Source organism: Empidonax traillii, unplaced genomic scaffold (assembly GCF_003031625.1).
Source record: "Empidonax traillii isolate 1590-97213 ecotype Southwest subspecies unplaced genomic scaffold, ASM303162v1 scaffold8:size5222938, whole genome shotgun sequence".
Taxonomy (NCBI): Eukaryota; Metazoa; Chordata; class Aves; order Passeriformes; family Tyrannidae; genus Empidonax; species Empidonax traillii.
Window position 1 is genome coordinate 507,840 of NW_020955201.1, and position 15,129 is coordinate 522,968.

A 15,129-nucleotide genomic window follows, 5' to 3' on the forward strand; every position below is an offset into this window, starting at 1 on the left:
CGGGTGCTCTGATATGAAGAAGTAACAGACCCTAAAGTTGCAACCTGTTCTCAATGTCCAGTTGCTTTTCATCACAAAGGACCTTTCCATGCCTCAGTCTGACATAACTAAGGGGAAAAAAATCAGTTCACTGTGTTTTATCTGCTTGTTTGTTTTGGAGCTAGGCAAAAAAACAAAAACAAAACCCCAACAACAACAACCTAAAAAAAAATCCCAATAAAGCAGCTGTAGAAATGCTGTAGAGCGCTTGTGTAAGAGCTAAATCACTCTGTGATTTTTCTATCTTTCAAATGTTTTATGTGATTAAAAACCCCCCTTTTTTCTTACATTAAAAATGTTTCAAGCTAATGTACTAAGTTTTTAAACTTTAATTCTGAAATTATTTTGAGAATTTTCAAACCAAAAGACTAAATAAAGTTTCTTTATGAATTATAAAATCCAGTAACTAAAAATCCAGTATAAATGGAATGTTAATTGAAATGAGATTCTGTTTCAGAGTTTACATTCTGAGAGACTATGAGAGAAGAAATTCTGAAGTTTATTTCTAACGTGCTGGAAATGCTTAGATTAATATGCCTGAATGGTTTTTAGTGGTTCTCCCCACCCAACCTGCTAATATTTTTTTTGTGTGTTATCTCCAACAGGAAACAGTCCTCAAGATAGTCCTAGGAATTTCTCTCCCAGTGCCTCAGCCCACTTTTCTTTTGCAAGAAGGTAAGAGGTTGTATGTATTACGCAACATGCATTCTGCATGGAGGAAATGATGTTGGACCCAGATATTAAAAGTTGATTGTAAATCCATCTTTCAGGTCTATTGCTTAGAATTATAAACATTAAGTCACTTATGTAAAATCTCCTAAACCTCAGTGACAACAAAATTGTACTAAATAAGAAATGCGACATGGTCATACCTTTTTGAATTAAAAAAAAAGAAAAAAAAAAAAAAGACTTGATTGTCATGAATCCAGTTCAGACATTATCTCCTCATCCACTGAGATATAGGGAAATCTTAAGCTATATAAAGGGGTTTTTTTGCTGGTGTAAGAAGTGCATTGCTTATAAGAGCACTGCAGTATATTTCTTGAGTTCAGGGTCTGATTTTGCTGGCAGCACTAATACTATTACCATACCTTGAATACCTGTCCTTGACCTGTTTCACGGTCTATACCACTGAGATGATTAGCATTGTTATAGGAGTGTTGTGAGAATTAATTAGTATTGATTGAATTTTTAAAGATTTAAAGTGGATTTTAAGTGATCTATGAAGTAAATTGTTATTAAATGATCCATAACCAAAATTGATAGGACGTCATGGGAGACTCTCTGCTTGTTCCCTGTCACTTAACACTTTGTCAGTCTACCTCAAATAATATGTTCATTAAGTTTGTGAGGATAGGCACAGTTTTTATGTTTACCCAAGAGTAAAAAATGAAAATTAGAAAGTTATAAAAAATGAAATCAGAATGCCTAAGCAGTGTCATGGGTGTAACTGTTGAATTTACAGTGAGACATCACTTGCCTCTAAAGTTTTAGTTACTTTATTTTGGGAGATCAGTAAAGTGGCACACACAGGTTTTAAAAAGTAAGTGCAAGGAAATGGTTTAACTTTCTTTTTTTTTTTTTTTTTTTTTTTTTAAGCTACAAGGGGGTTAAAACTTGTGTATTTCTTTCATCTGAATCTAATTCATCAGTGACAGTAGATCTTGTCAATCTTTCTGATAGCTTGTGATGCTACTTTTTTAATCAACACCTTAAAATTGAGGGGTTTTTTTTGAATCTACTTTCTCTTGATACCTTTTCTTTTGTCAGAGGTACTATCTCATCACAAATTACATTTGTACATAAGTGTATTTTTAGAAAGATTCATTAAATCCAGAAATAGCTTATAATGGAAAAAGCAGATGTGAAAGATCAAGCATTGCTTAGAAATACAACAGCTAGGAAGTAGTTTTCCTTTCCCACCCATAATCAACAGAAAGTTTAAAACATTATGTTTTTGCAAACCTTAAAATTCAGCATGGGGAAAAAAAAAAGTATACCAGTGGTTCATTTGGATTTTAACCTTTTTAGAGGCCTATAATGAACTCTAAAGAAATTCTTTAACTGAAGAAATGGTAACAGAAGTAGTTTCTTTGATTTCAAAATATTTCACTACTTCTGTGGGATTCAAGAAACATATTTAGAGCAATTTTCTGTATAAACTGGTTTTTTGTCTTTGTAGTGAAAATGCTTGATGACACTGAAGTTTAAAACATCTTTAATATAACGTTTTCTTAAGAATTTGTTTTGTAGTTGTGTTGCTGTTTTTATATAGCCTGTGATAAGATGTGTTTTTGTCATAAAATGTCCTGTGGTTAATGAGAGCAGTTTTCAGTCTTCTGACTTTATGCCTTTTTTGTTGTATTTTGTAAATTTAATGAAAATACAAAGGAAGGGAAGAACAAGCCTGCGTGGGTATGAGACACAGCAGGCTGAAGAAACAGGGGCAAAGTGGTATAGGTGTGTGGATATTCCTTTTCCATCCACTGCGACCAGTCAGTGGGGATACCAAAAAAGTGGGGAAATGTGAGGAAGGGAGAGGGAGGAAAAGGAAGTGGTTTTGAAGTCTCCTGGGAAGTATCTTCCAGTGTAGCTGCTTCTCATCAGCCACTGGCCATGCTACGCTGCCACAGCAAAGAGGGCTGCATCAGGGAGGTGGTCGTCGGCCTCTGCCATGCAGGGCTCAAGGCAGCCTTTCCCAGGACCTTGGCAACAAACAGGAGGGTCACCTTTTGTTGCCCATATCTGGTTGAATCATCAGTGTCCAGGAATAGTGCCTCTGGAAGCCACTGCTTCTGCTGGTACATACAAGCCTGGCATCCACAAACCCATGGGTAGGTGACAGATTCTGTTTTCTAGAGCTGTGGGAAAATGAGTAATTCCATACTCCGGGGCAGAGACAAGTTGTGTATTAGAATCCAGCAGAAAATGCTGTACAGGCTTCCTCCGCTTTCTTCCCCATCATCCCTTATGGATAACTCCTATTCTCCAACCTTTGTCTCCCAGATAATTTTCTGTGATATCCCATTCCCACTCTTGATGGCCTTCCTGTGTGATGCAGGAACCCTGTTCACTGTGAGTTACTCAGTAAAGAAGTGCCTTCTCACAGCTGCCAAATAGAGGGGTCTCACCCATTTTTAAATACTAAGTTCTTGTTTCAACTGTGAACGCTTTAGCTAAGCCAAATGAAGAGAAAATTACTTTTGGAATAGTTTATTCATCTGGAGGTGTCTTATCTATCTGGGTGAAGGAAAGAAGGGAGAAGAATTACTAAATTAAAAATGAAATTATGAAAGTGGAGGAAGTTTTTTTTTTGGAGTTCAGTATTTGATACAATCAGCAGGCCCTCTAGCACATGCGCTCTTCATATTTTAATACTGATAATGCACTGTTGTTTCTTTTCTCACACTTTACGTATTCAGAGTCTCAGAGCTTTAGTTGTAGTTTGTGGTTGAATAAATGGTAATAAGAACTAATACCTTAGATTAGAAAGAAGCAAGGGGGTTTTTTAGACAGTTTTCTTAAGGGAAGCTGCATCAAGAGGTTTAAGATCCCTGATTTGACATTACTTCATTTATTCAAAATTACACTATTTTTGTAAATCAGACTTGAAAGATTGTCTTTATACGAGCTGCAAGACAGATCTTTATTTTTTCCAGTCATACTGTTTGTTAATAAAAACTTATGTTTCATGTAAGTAAAAACTTATGTTTAAAATTTATATATTATTTTGCCTTTTTTTTAACATTTGATACAATTGTACTCCAGTCATGGGCATCGAAATGACAGGTAAATGTTACCTTCTCAAAAATTCAAATGTGGCTCCCATAGTTGTTTATTTGATTTGTAACTTTGAATGTTCAAGTTCCATGTTGTCTGTTGTGTAGCTCCCCTCAGGCAGTGAAGAACATAAATTGGTTTTGATTGTAATTTTTTATATGTATTTTATTTTTTTATTCTGAATGAGCATGATTTGTTGCTGCAGAATTTTTTTCCCTGACTTACGTATCTAACATTTAACAAGTTTAGTTTTACCTAATCATTCTTTGCAGTTATTTGACATTAGCCTGCTAGTTTGTTGGTATCCTGTACTGATGCTACTGATGCCCTTAAGAACGCACTACCCTTGTATTTCAAGCAGACTGTGCTGGTTATCTGTGGTTCAGAGCATTATGGTTTACATTTATTCATAAGATTTTTAATTTGCTTATTAATTTTCATCTGATGGACTTTAGAAGTTGTAAACTCCCTGTGGTCCATTTCTCTGTGTGTTAGTTAGTTCCCAGTTCTGTGGAGCTGTTCATTCACTTTGTGGTTGTTTCATTTCATAGAATTTTAATTCAAAAAACACACTAAAAAATAAGCCTAAGTCATCCTTGGTGAATGCTTGTTTATTGTGGTCCCTTGTGAAAGTATACTGTTTATTAAAATCCTGTTTGCATTGTGGTTTTGGAATGCAGTTTTACACACTAATACTTCCACAAACGTTTCTGTGTTAGGGTACTGCAGTGTTCATTTGACTAACCTCAGTTTCACAACAGGACTGATGGTCGCCGCTGGTCTTTGGCTTCCCTCCCTTCTTCTGGCTATGGTACAAATACACCCAGCTCAACTGTTTCTGTAAGTATCCACTTTGCTGTGCTAGTAGATTTCTCCTATGTACTTTAGCTTCTCAAATATAGTATGCTTCTCTTAGAAGAAGACAATGTAGTTTTTGTTATGGTTCATAGACTAAGAATTAATATGTGATACGAAACTGCTTTACTTCACTGAAATAAGAGAAAACTTTAGGCAATGATGTGTGCTTTGCTCAGAGATACTTTCTGGCAGTGAGTAATGTTTAACTGCCCCCTTTCGATCTGCCTTATTTTAACTGTATGGTATCAAGGTATCAAGTCTTAAGTGAGGCTGCCTTGATAAAAAAAAAATACTCTATGATGTGATTCATCCATCCTGGGTCAGACTGCTGTCTTAAGATGGGATGAATTACACATAATGGGATAAGTCTAACTTATTAATTTTTGCCTGTTGGAGCAATTGTTTTGATGTGATTTTCTATCAGCCCCCGTACTGTACATGTACAAAGTGACTTGTGATACATACCATGGGAGTACATGATATTCTGCTTTAGTACTTAGGAGCTGGGCAGTGGGAGGAGTATCAGTCTATACATCTTGTGCATCTCTATTCTGTAGAGGAAGTCCTGGCTCATGTTACAACCTGGAACTAAGCTGTTTGTTGTGATAGTCACACCTGAGAGACTGGGGAGATAGAGTTGTGGAGGAAGCCTGCTTCAGAAATAGCAAATAGTTGACATTTTGACAGTTACATAGCATCTTCTGCAGTCAAAGGCTTGGACTGTGTAGATCCGACTATGGCTCTTCAATGTTTTATATATTTAGCCTTGCTTTTTACGTTTTATGAATGTGTCGTGGTTTTGCCCAGCTGGCCAGCCCCTGGGGCTGAGAATGGTTTTGTCCAGGTGAATTTCCAGACAAGAAGCCAATTAAAACTCTCAGTAACACCTTTGCTAATTACATCTTTAAGAAAATGGAAAAGAAGTGGGTTGCACAGTTGAAATTAGGCAGCCATGTAGGAGAGGTGGCGGCGGGCCCCAAGGTGGGCCAAGGCCTCTTCCTCCCCCGGCTTGGGCTGGGGGCAGGTGTGGCACTGAAGCCCCCCCTGTTGTCTTGTAAGAGAGTGAAGAAAAAAAAAACTTTAGAGAAGAGCCTGGATGAGAAAAGCTGCAAAAGGAATTCCAGAAAAGAGATAACGGAGTGTCCAAGGTCAAAGCTGGCAGCCGGAGGAGAGAAGTAGGAAAGGGGGGGCTTGCTTCTCCCCCCACTTTCGCTCTCTCCCTTCAACAGAGAAAAGGCTGAAAAATAAAACCTTACTACCTGTGAAAGTTTGTTGGGGTGAGGAGACCCCCGTGCTGCTAGTGGAAGAGCCTACACTGGAGTAAGTTGATGCATGAAGAAGCCGAGACTTCATGAGAGACCTAAGGTGAGACAGAGTTCTGTTGAAGATTTATAACCCTTGAAGGGGACGATGCTTATGCCGGAGCGAGGATGGCTCGGATAAGCTTGGGATCCATGTGAGAGATCCATGCTGCTAGTGCTGGAGATTTGTGACCCTGAGAGAACCTCACACTGGAGCAAGAATGGCTCGGGTGAGATATGGGGATCCAAGTGAGGAATCCATGCTAGACCCATGCTGGAGAGATCTATCAAGGACTGTTCTCCCTTAGGAAGGTACCTCCACAGGAAAACAGGGGTGGACTCAAAAGCCATTATCCCCTGTGACCCCGTGGTGAAGATTCATGGTAGGCAAGTGTCCCCTTGCAATCCATGGAAGAGAAGACCTTCAGGGCCTGAGTAACCCCCAGCCTCTGGTATTAGCCCAGGAGGGGTGTAGGCTAAGAGAAAGAGTTCCAGCTATGATGAATCAGAGTTGTCATTCTGAGATAACAAAAGAAGAGCTTTAAAGTGCTGCAGAGTTATTGAAAAGACCTGGAGCTCCGAGAATGGCGAAAGAGACTGCTTTTCCTCCTTGGACTGATATAAAGGGGGGAGAAGTATTTCTGTAAATACATAGTACCTTTACCTAAGTAACATTATTGTAGATGTAGTTCTTTAGTAGCTTTTATTTTGATTTTGTTAGTAATAAATGTTCATACTATTTTCCCCAAATCCAGTCTCTTTTATCTGCATAAACCTTCTCTCAACTAATTGTAATTGTGTGGGGGGTGTGAAAGCAAATTGACCCAGAGCAAAACCACGACAGAATGATACATATTACTACTGAACAGGTGATACTCCATGGGGTTTTTTTAGGCTGTTTCTTTTACAGTGAAGTAGGCTTTCTCTTCCCGTGTTCTGTTTCTGTTGTGAAGCAGTTGTGTTAAACATTCTGTACAACGATGAAACGTAATCATTTTATGTTATCACAGAATCACAGAATATTCTGAATTGGAAGAGACCCACAAGGATCATCAAGTCCCACTATTGGCTCTGCGCAGGACACCCCAGGAGTCACATCATGTGCCTGAGAGTATTGTCAAATGCTTCTTGAACTCTTGTCAGGCTTGGTGCTGTGACCAGTGCCTTGGGGAGCCTGTTCCAGTGCCCAACCACCCTCTGGGTGAAGAACCTTTTTCCAATATCCAGCCTAAATGCCCTGTAACGCAATTTCAGGCCATTCCCTTGGGGTCATCTCATTCATTATCACAGAGATCAGTGCCCATCCCTCTTCTTCTCCTCATAAGGAAGTTGTAGACTGCAATGAGGTCTCCCCTCAGTCTCTGTTATTATATTTCTGTCCACAAAGACTTCTGGGAAGACAGTTTTATCTCTCTTGAAGCAGACTGAGCAATTTCTCTTATCTCAAGAACTTTTCCTCAGCAGCACTGATTTTTGACAGGTGCTTTCCTTTCTGTGTAGATCTTGCTTTTGCCAAGTAAATTCCTTGGTTTCACATTAATTCCTTAACACTTTTCCATAGGGCATATTTGTGTACCTCTCATGGAGACTAGATCAAATGTGCTGTGTTCATCTAAAATATATTATAAAGGAGGTTTTATCAGATAAAAGTAATAGCCATAGAAACATTGTTGTTACAAGAAACAGGCTTGTACTAGAAATGAAATTAAAAGCTGTGTCAAAACCAGATCAAAACACAGTTTTAGTTTTCTGTCCATATTCATAACTTTTCCTTTGTTGTCTTCAATTTTGAAATGGTAATTCTAATTCAAATATTTAAGTTTACTAGATACTGTAGTCCTCCTGGAATGTGAAGCAATTTTACATGGCATTTGCATTTCTTATAAAAAAGTATAGCACTCTTATTTATTGACTTAGATATCTTAACTTCTGTAATAGACCTTTGTTGACTTATCCCACAATTTTTCCTGGCTAACCATAGTGTATTAAATAGATTAAATAGATAAAATTAAATATTAAAATAGATTCCCTAGCATTGAACAAACATTTTCTTACTTGTGGAAATAATGTTTTTCCAATAAATACATTTGAATTTTATTGAAGAAAGCAACAGTAGAGATTCATGACATTTGTATCTGTGATGTTCCACCCTTAAGGGGAAAGGAGCACCCAGGACTCGTAGATGCTGTGGGTCAAAAGAAATGAGAAAAGTCTGACAGTTCACAAAAACTCATAAAGTTTTATTAGTAAATTACACACTTGGTTTGGAAATTTTTATGTTAGTCTCTGAGCTACTATACAAGCACATGGCATTTTCAATAAAGGGGTATGGTGAAAAAGAAAGAAAGATGGGAAAAAAGAAAGAAAGTGAAAGATATCGCCAGTCCTGATTTCAGCGTCAGTCCGGCTGGTGGGAAGTCTGGGGTTCTGGGGGTGCCCTTGGGCTTGAGAGGGGGGTACCTTTTTATAGATAAGCTTTCCCCACCCTGAAGGCAGGTTTCTTGCTTTCTATGTAAATTAGTTACCGTGTGTAGTCCATTCTTTCCTTTCTGGAAATGGGTCAGAAGGCTTCTGGGGGGTGGGTCTTGGCTAGTTCTTGGGCTGTAATGTGTTGTGCATAACTGTGTTTCTACAGTATCTCATGGTTAGTTTTTTGTTTTGTTTTGCCCTAAATCCTCTGATGCTTATGGGCCCTGCAAAAGCACTGGGACAGCCTTTGAATTCTAAATCTAGTCACTATTTCTTCACTTTTTAGTAGAGATGTTTTTCACTTTCTTCTTTTACCAACTGCGTGATATGTGTGAATCATAAAATCAAAACCAGAAGTACACCCATCTAATTGGTTTCATATATCTTTTCACAATCGGGAACAGAGCTAGCACTGTACAGCGTCCTCCACATTATTACTAATTCTTAGAGGCAATGAGAGATCACTTCATACATCAGCCTGAGTGTATATACAGAACACTCCCATTTCAGTGGTATATAAATAAAATTCACATTCATCTAGACATGTATCAACCAGAGAACAGAAATAGTTTTGACACATCACAGTAGAGCAGAACTTTGTTCTTTACAAGCAACTGAAAGTCAAAGCAGGGCTGAAGTGTCCGTAGTTACCACAGTTATCCTTAGGTGAGTGTAGCTCGCTATTTCTTGTTAACCTGTTTATCTTTTTTTTTAAATTGAAATTGGAGAGATTGATGGAATTACCTACTTAGTGGATAATTGTGGGTTTAGAAATGGTGCAAGTGCCACATATACCGGTTCTCACAACAAAGTGGAAGTTAAAATATCTTCTACTAAATTATTCGATGGAAAAGAAGCTCTTACTATGTCATACTCTAGCAAAGTTGGATCAGATCATGACAGTTATGACATACAGTTGAGATGATTGTATCTTTTAGAAGAGTAAGTCTATAAAACTGATAAAGTGAAAGAATACACAGTTGCATATGATTGCCAGGAGATTATACTGTTGAAAGCTTATTGGGATGAGGAAGTAAGATAAGGAGATAGGAAAACAGAATTTAGGGTTGCTTTAGCTGGTATTGGCTGCAAATTTGCCGTTCTTTGTTGGAAGAACAGTTTGCATTTCCATAATGCATTATGGTTGTACATAATAAAAATATTTTAAGTTTAGTGTGATTTTTGGATCAGGCATTCTAGAATGCCAGGACAGCTCATTTTCTAAAGAATTTTGCTGTGAGAATTTGGATTTGTACTGAGATTAGAATTTAGATCACCAAGAAAATGCACTTTGTGCCTTTGATGGTCCTGATACAACTGAGAGTGGTTAGCATTAGGAAGATTCTCCTGTTGGTTCTAAACTTTTTGATACCTTTTTTGAGGGGAAATGTGATATGAGTTATTTTCCTACTGATCTTCCCAGAATCTCTTTAAACCAAAGAGTTAGAGAATGATTTTACAGGAGTAGCCATCTATGATATTCTTTATTGGGAAATTTCTCTGTGCTAGAGTATTTTTGATCTTACAGAACATGGCTGTGAGGTTAACTGCAGCAAGCTACCATAGCATGAGATAAGAAAAAACTTACCTATGCTGTGTGCTTAATGATGCATAGGAAAGTGCAAAGGCAGAATTCCATGCATGAGTTACTGTAACTTGACAAGTTACTACCTGTCATGTGGACTGTGCTAAATTCTTGATGTGCATGCTCAATAGCCCACGGTAAAGTGAGGTAACACAGTGTTGCTAACTTCAGCTTGTTCTGATATGGTGAAACATACCCATGTAGCCCAGTCCTGCTTGTTAATGCCTTGAACAATGTACGTGTTCTTGACAAGGGTATCAGATCTAGGCTCATAGAAGAAATTTCGAAGTTCTATGCTCCAAGCATCTATCATGGCTCAGGGAGCTAGCAATAAATACAGTAAAATATAATAGTATGATCATCTGCACTGGTCATGCAGAGCAGCTGTATACATGAAATCTTGCAAGGAGAGTTATTGTGGTACCACTTCCAATTTCATACCTCTCTGTATCCTCCAGTTTTTTACTAAGTGGATGGCTTTTACTTTTTGTCAGCCATATATCCTGTCTTGATAAATGTATCAAGTTCTCTCATTTTTGAATGTACAGGTTTTTATAAAAGATTAGCATATGAATTTTTCAGCAAGAATTTAGATTGTATTTTATTTTATTTTTAAAAGCATTAATAATGCCTTAAATATAGTTAATGACACACCTTTATTGTGAAGATTTACAACTGGCATTTTGACAGTAAGTTGTACTCTATACAGTTACCATGCTATTCCAGTATTTAATTTTCAGCAGACTCCATTTTAACTGTTTTTATCTGTTGTTGATTGTTATTGACATCAGATGTCACCTTTGCCTTAGGAAATTTAAACTTTTGAAATGCAATGTCTCTTTCTTCTGGGACTGTAGTTTTGGGTTTTTTAATACTTTATATTTAGTTCGTGAGTTTTAGGCTAATTACTTATTTTTTCCTTTAAATTGGTAGTCAGGCATGAGACACAGTAACTGTATTTCTTAAATAATAGGACTTTATTGATTATTGAGCACCAAATGTGGTCTTCAAAATGTTTTGGTTTTTTTTCACTCTGATAGAAGCTTGTGTTCTGTTCTGCTCTTGTAGTCATCCTGCTCATCCCAAGAGAAGCTACATCAGTTACCATACCAACCAACACCTGATGAACTACATTTTTTGTCTAAACATTTCTGTACCACTGAGAGCATTGCCAGTGATAACAGGTGCAGGACCACCGCAATGCGCCCTCGGTCTCGAAGTCTCAGGTGAGTTTGTATATCTGAAAATAGGAGTTGGTTCTAAATCCACGTATTATAGAGCATCATGGCTGTGTATATTGGAGGTGTTTACATACAGAAGTATGTAACTGAGGCTGAATTCAGATTAGTCCTTTTAAATACTTAATCTGGTTTTGATTGTGACTTACTTCAGTGGTAAATATTGTTAAGATAGGTCTTAATGTGAAGGCAACTAACCTGCAGACACTGTCTTGATGACCTAGTCATTAATATTCTGGTTGTAGCATTCCCTTTCTGAATTTATGTACCTATGCTGTCCTCAATGGATTTGCTGTGGATGTCTGTAACGGATTGTCCATGTCCATAAAAGGACACACCATTGTGATTATCTTGAGACAAAGTTTAGTGTTCATTTTTGACCTTTTAGAAAGCCAGAGCGAGTTACAGAATCACAGAATGATTTAATTTTGAAGAAACAATAAAGATCATCTTGTTCCAACCCCCCTGCCATGTGCAAGGACACCTTTCACTAGACCAGGTTGCTCAAAGCCCCGTCCAATCTGGCCCTGAACACTCCCAGAGATCAGGCATCCTCAACTTCTCTGGGCAATGTGTTACTCTATCTCACCCTGCTCACAGTAAAAAGTTTCTTCCAAATATTTCATCTGAGACTGGCCTCTCTCAGTTTGAAGCTATTACCTGTTATCCTCTCACTACATGCCCTCATAAAAATCCTTTCCTGCTTTCTTATGTGTCCCTTGTACCCCCTAGAGTACCTTGTAGGTTCTGGAAGGCTGCTGTAAGGTTTCCCCAAAGTCTTCTATTCTCCGGGATGAACAACCCCAACTCTCCCAGCCTGTAATCTTAGAATAAGTGTTCCATCCCTCTAATCATCTCTGTGGCCCCGCTCTGGACTTGCTCCAGCAGGTCTGCCTTTTTCCTGTGCTGAGGACCTCAGAGCTGGACAGAACACTCCAGGTGGGTTCTCAGGAGAGAAGAATAAAGGGGGAGAATCACCTCTCTTGACATTCTCACCACACTGCTTTGGATGCAGTCCAGGATGCAATTGGCTTTTTGGGGTGCCAGTGCATATTGCCAGGTCATTTGTAACTTCTTGCCCACCAACACCCCCAGGTTCTTCTCTTTATAACTACTCTCAATCCATTCGCTGCCCAGCCTGTGTCTGTGTCGGTGATTGTCTCAATCCAGGTGCAGCACCTTGCACTTGGCTTTGTTAAACTTCATGAGGTTTACGTGGGCCCAGCTCTCAAGTGTATCAAGGTCCCTCAGGATGGCATTCCTTCCCTCCAGCATGTCAAGTTCACCACACAGGTTGGTGTCATTGGCGAATGTGCTGAGGGTGCCCTTGATCCCAGTGTCCGTGTCCCTGACAAGGATATTACACAGCACCAGTCCCAAACCGACCCCTGAGAAATACCATTTATCACTGGTCTCCTCTTGAACACTGAGCTGTTCACAAGTGTTTGACTGTGACTATCCAGCCAATTCCTTATTCACTAAGTCAATCCATCAAATCCATGTATTTCTAGTTCAGAGACAAGGATGTCATGGAGGACAGTATCAAATGATTTGTACAAGTCCATGTAGATAACATTGGTTGTTCTTTTGTGCTGCACCCCCACTATGATGTAACCCCATCACAGGCAGCCACCAGATGGTCAGGCATCATTTGCCCTTAGTGAAACCAGTTGTCTGGCTTCAATCACGTATTTTTCCATATGCCTTACCATAGTTTTCAGGAACATTTGGTATATGATCTTGCCAGGCACATGGATGAAAATGATTTGCCTCTAATTCTTCAGATCTTCCTTATTTCTCTTTTTAAAAATGGAGGTTATGTTTTTGCTTTTCTAGTCATTGAGAACTTCACTTGACTGCCACAGCTTCTCAAATATGATGGATAGTGGCTTAGCCACTTCCTTCATCAGCTTCCTCATAACCTTTGGATGTATTATACCAGGTCCCATAGTCTTGGGCACCTTCAGATTCTTTTGATGGTCTTGAGCCTGATCTTCTCCTACAGCTGGTGATTCTGCCATCTCCCAATCCCTGTGTTTGTCTTTTGCAAGTTGGGCAAAGTGGATGGAGCAATTGCCAGTGAAGAATGAGGCAAAAAAGTGAAGTACCCCTAGCCTCTTCATTTCCCAGGTAGCCAGATCTCCCATTTCCTACTGGAGAGGGCCCACGTTTTCCTTTGTCTTTCTTCTATATCTGTTTCTTCTATCACTGACATACCTATAGAAACTTTTCTTGTTGCCGTTGACCTCCCAGGCCAGACTAATTCTATCAGGGCTTTAGCTTTCCTAACCCGATTCCTGCTCAGACATTCTCTCTGTACTATTCCCAGGCTACCAATCCTTGCTTCCACCCTTTGTAGGTTTCCTTTTTGTGTTAGAATTTGTCCAGGAGCTCTGTGTTCATCCAGACAGATCTCCTGGCATTTCTGCCTGACTTCGTTTTTGTTGGGTTGCATCACTCCTGACCTCAGAGAAGGTGACGGTTGAATATCATCCAACTCTCATCCAGACCTAAGGATTACAAACTGCACTGTTTCATGGTCGCAGCAGCCCAGGCTGCCTTTGAGTTTCACATTCCCCACTAGCCCCACTTGTTGATGAAAATGAGGTCTAGCATAGCACCTCTCCTCGTTGATCTCTCTATCACTTGGAGAAGGAAGTTATCGTCAACACATTCCAGGAACCTCCTGGGTGGCTTCTGCCCTGCTGTGTCATGAGCTCTCTCACTCAGCTCCTCATTTGTCAATAGGCAGAGCTCAGTGCTCTTCAACTAGTTACTGACCTAGAGGGTGACACCCTCTCCTCATCTCCTGTACTTGTCATTCCTAAAGAACTTGCATCCTTCTATTCAAATAGGCCAGTTATAGCAGCCATTTCACCACATCTCCGGGATGCCAGTAAGACAATAGCCCTGCAGGCACGTGTGCGTTTCTAATGGCTGTTGTTTATTCCCCATGCTCTTGAGCCTTGATGAACATACTGCTTACTGCTTGAAGTGGCTGTGGGCATCTCATGTTGGCCCTCGTATCAAACTGGTAGAAGTGGGATGGATTGAAGTTCTCTTTCCCAAAAATTTTAATTCTTCTGCTAATGCAAGAAAACCCTGTGAATGTGTTATGATAAAGTCACTCCTAGAGGATTATCCTCTGTGTTGTCCACAGAGGATAATCTTCTTCCTAGTCCACATCTTTCAGGCCAGACTGCATGGGCCAGTGCCACCAACACAGGAAATTCATATTGAGATTTTTTTAATGGACAGTGAGGCTCATGTTAGCAAAAAGTAGTTTTGAAGGTTAGCTGAGTCGATGGGTATCTTTTATGGATTCTTTTCCTCAAAGTCTTGTGCTTTATATACAGGCACAAAACCCTGGCTTTGATGGACTCATGCATATGCATGACAGTATTTTTAGGAAGTTATTGCCTTTATCGGCTAGTCAGATGGAAAATAGGTTGTTTTGATTTTATATTTTTTAATTATCTGTTTAAAAAACCAAATGAAATGTGAACAAGCCCATTGCTGACTTTTTCTCTTGTAATTGCCAGAGTTCTTTGTCAGATCTTGCTATTTTGATTGTATGTAAACTTGAAAGACTCAGGTATAACCATAACTACCAGTTAAATACATTTCTGCTGCCCTTCTGAGAAAAAGATGATGTTCAGAGGTGTTGCAAAGCTGTTTCAGTCTTGAAATGTATGTACAAAGTAAGAAAAAAACATAGTTAGCAGTTAGATGTTAAGTCTAGTAAACAGCTGTGAGGATTTGGACAGAAATAGCAGAAAGGAACCAAGTGTACCACTGATAAAAGAATGCACCTTTCCAGTGAAGCTTGTGCATTCTGTTGCAAATAAATCATACAAAA

The 15,129-nt window shown here is 39.1% G+C and overlaps 1 protein-coding gene across 9 annotated transcripts in view; it reads left to right on the forward strand.

Annotated features, from left to right (window-relative positions):
• The window catches only part of MAST4 (microtubule associated serine/threonine kinase family member 4), a 276,825-nt gene that overhangs the window by 215,234 nt on the left and 46,462 nt on the right, over window positions 1–15,129 (forward strand). For 7 of the 9 annotated variants that reach the window (XM_027882167.1, XM_027882177.1, XM_027882221.1 and 4 more), the window contains 4 exons: window positions 645–714; window positions 3,808–3,828; window positions 4,581–4,659; window positions 11,101–11,258. In XM_027882167.1, the coding sequence (XP_027737968.1) occupies window positions 645–714; window positions 3,808–3,828; window positions 4,581–4,659; window positions 11,101–11,258 (328 nt within the window). The remainder of the gene's footprint in view (window positions 1–644; window positions 715–3,807; window positions 3,829–4,580; window positions 4,660–11,100; window positions 11,259–15,129) is intronic. The other 2 variants (XM_027882185.1, XM_027882204.1) reach the window with 1 other exon arrangement.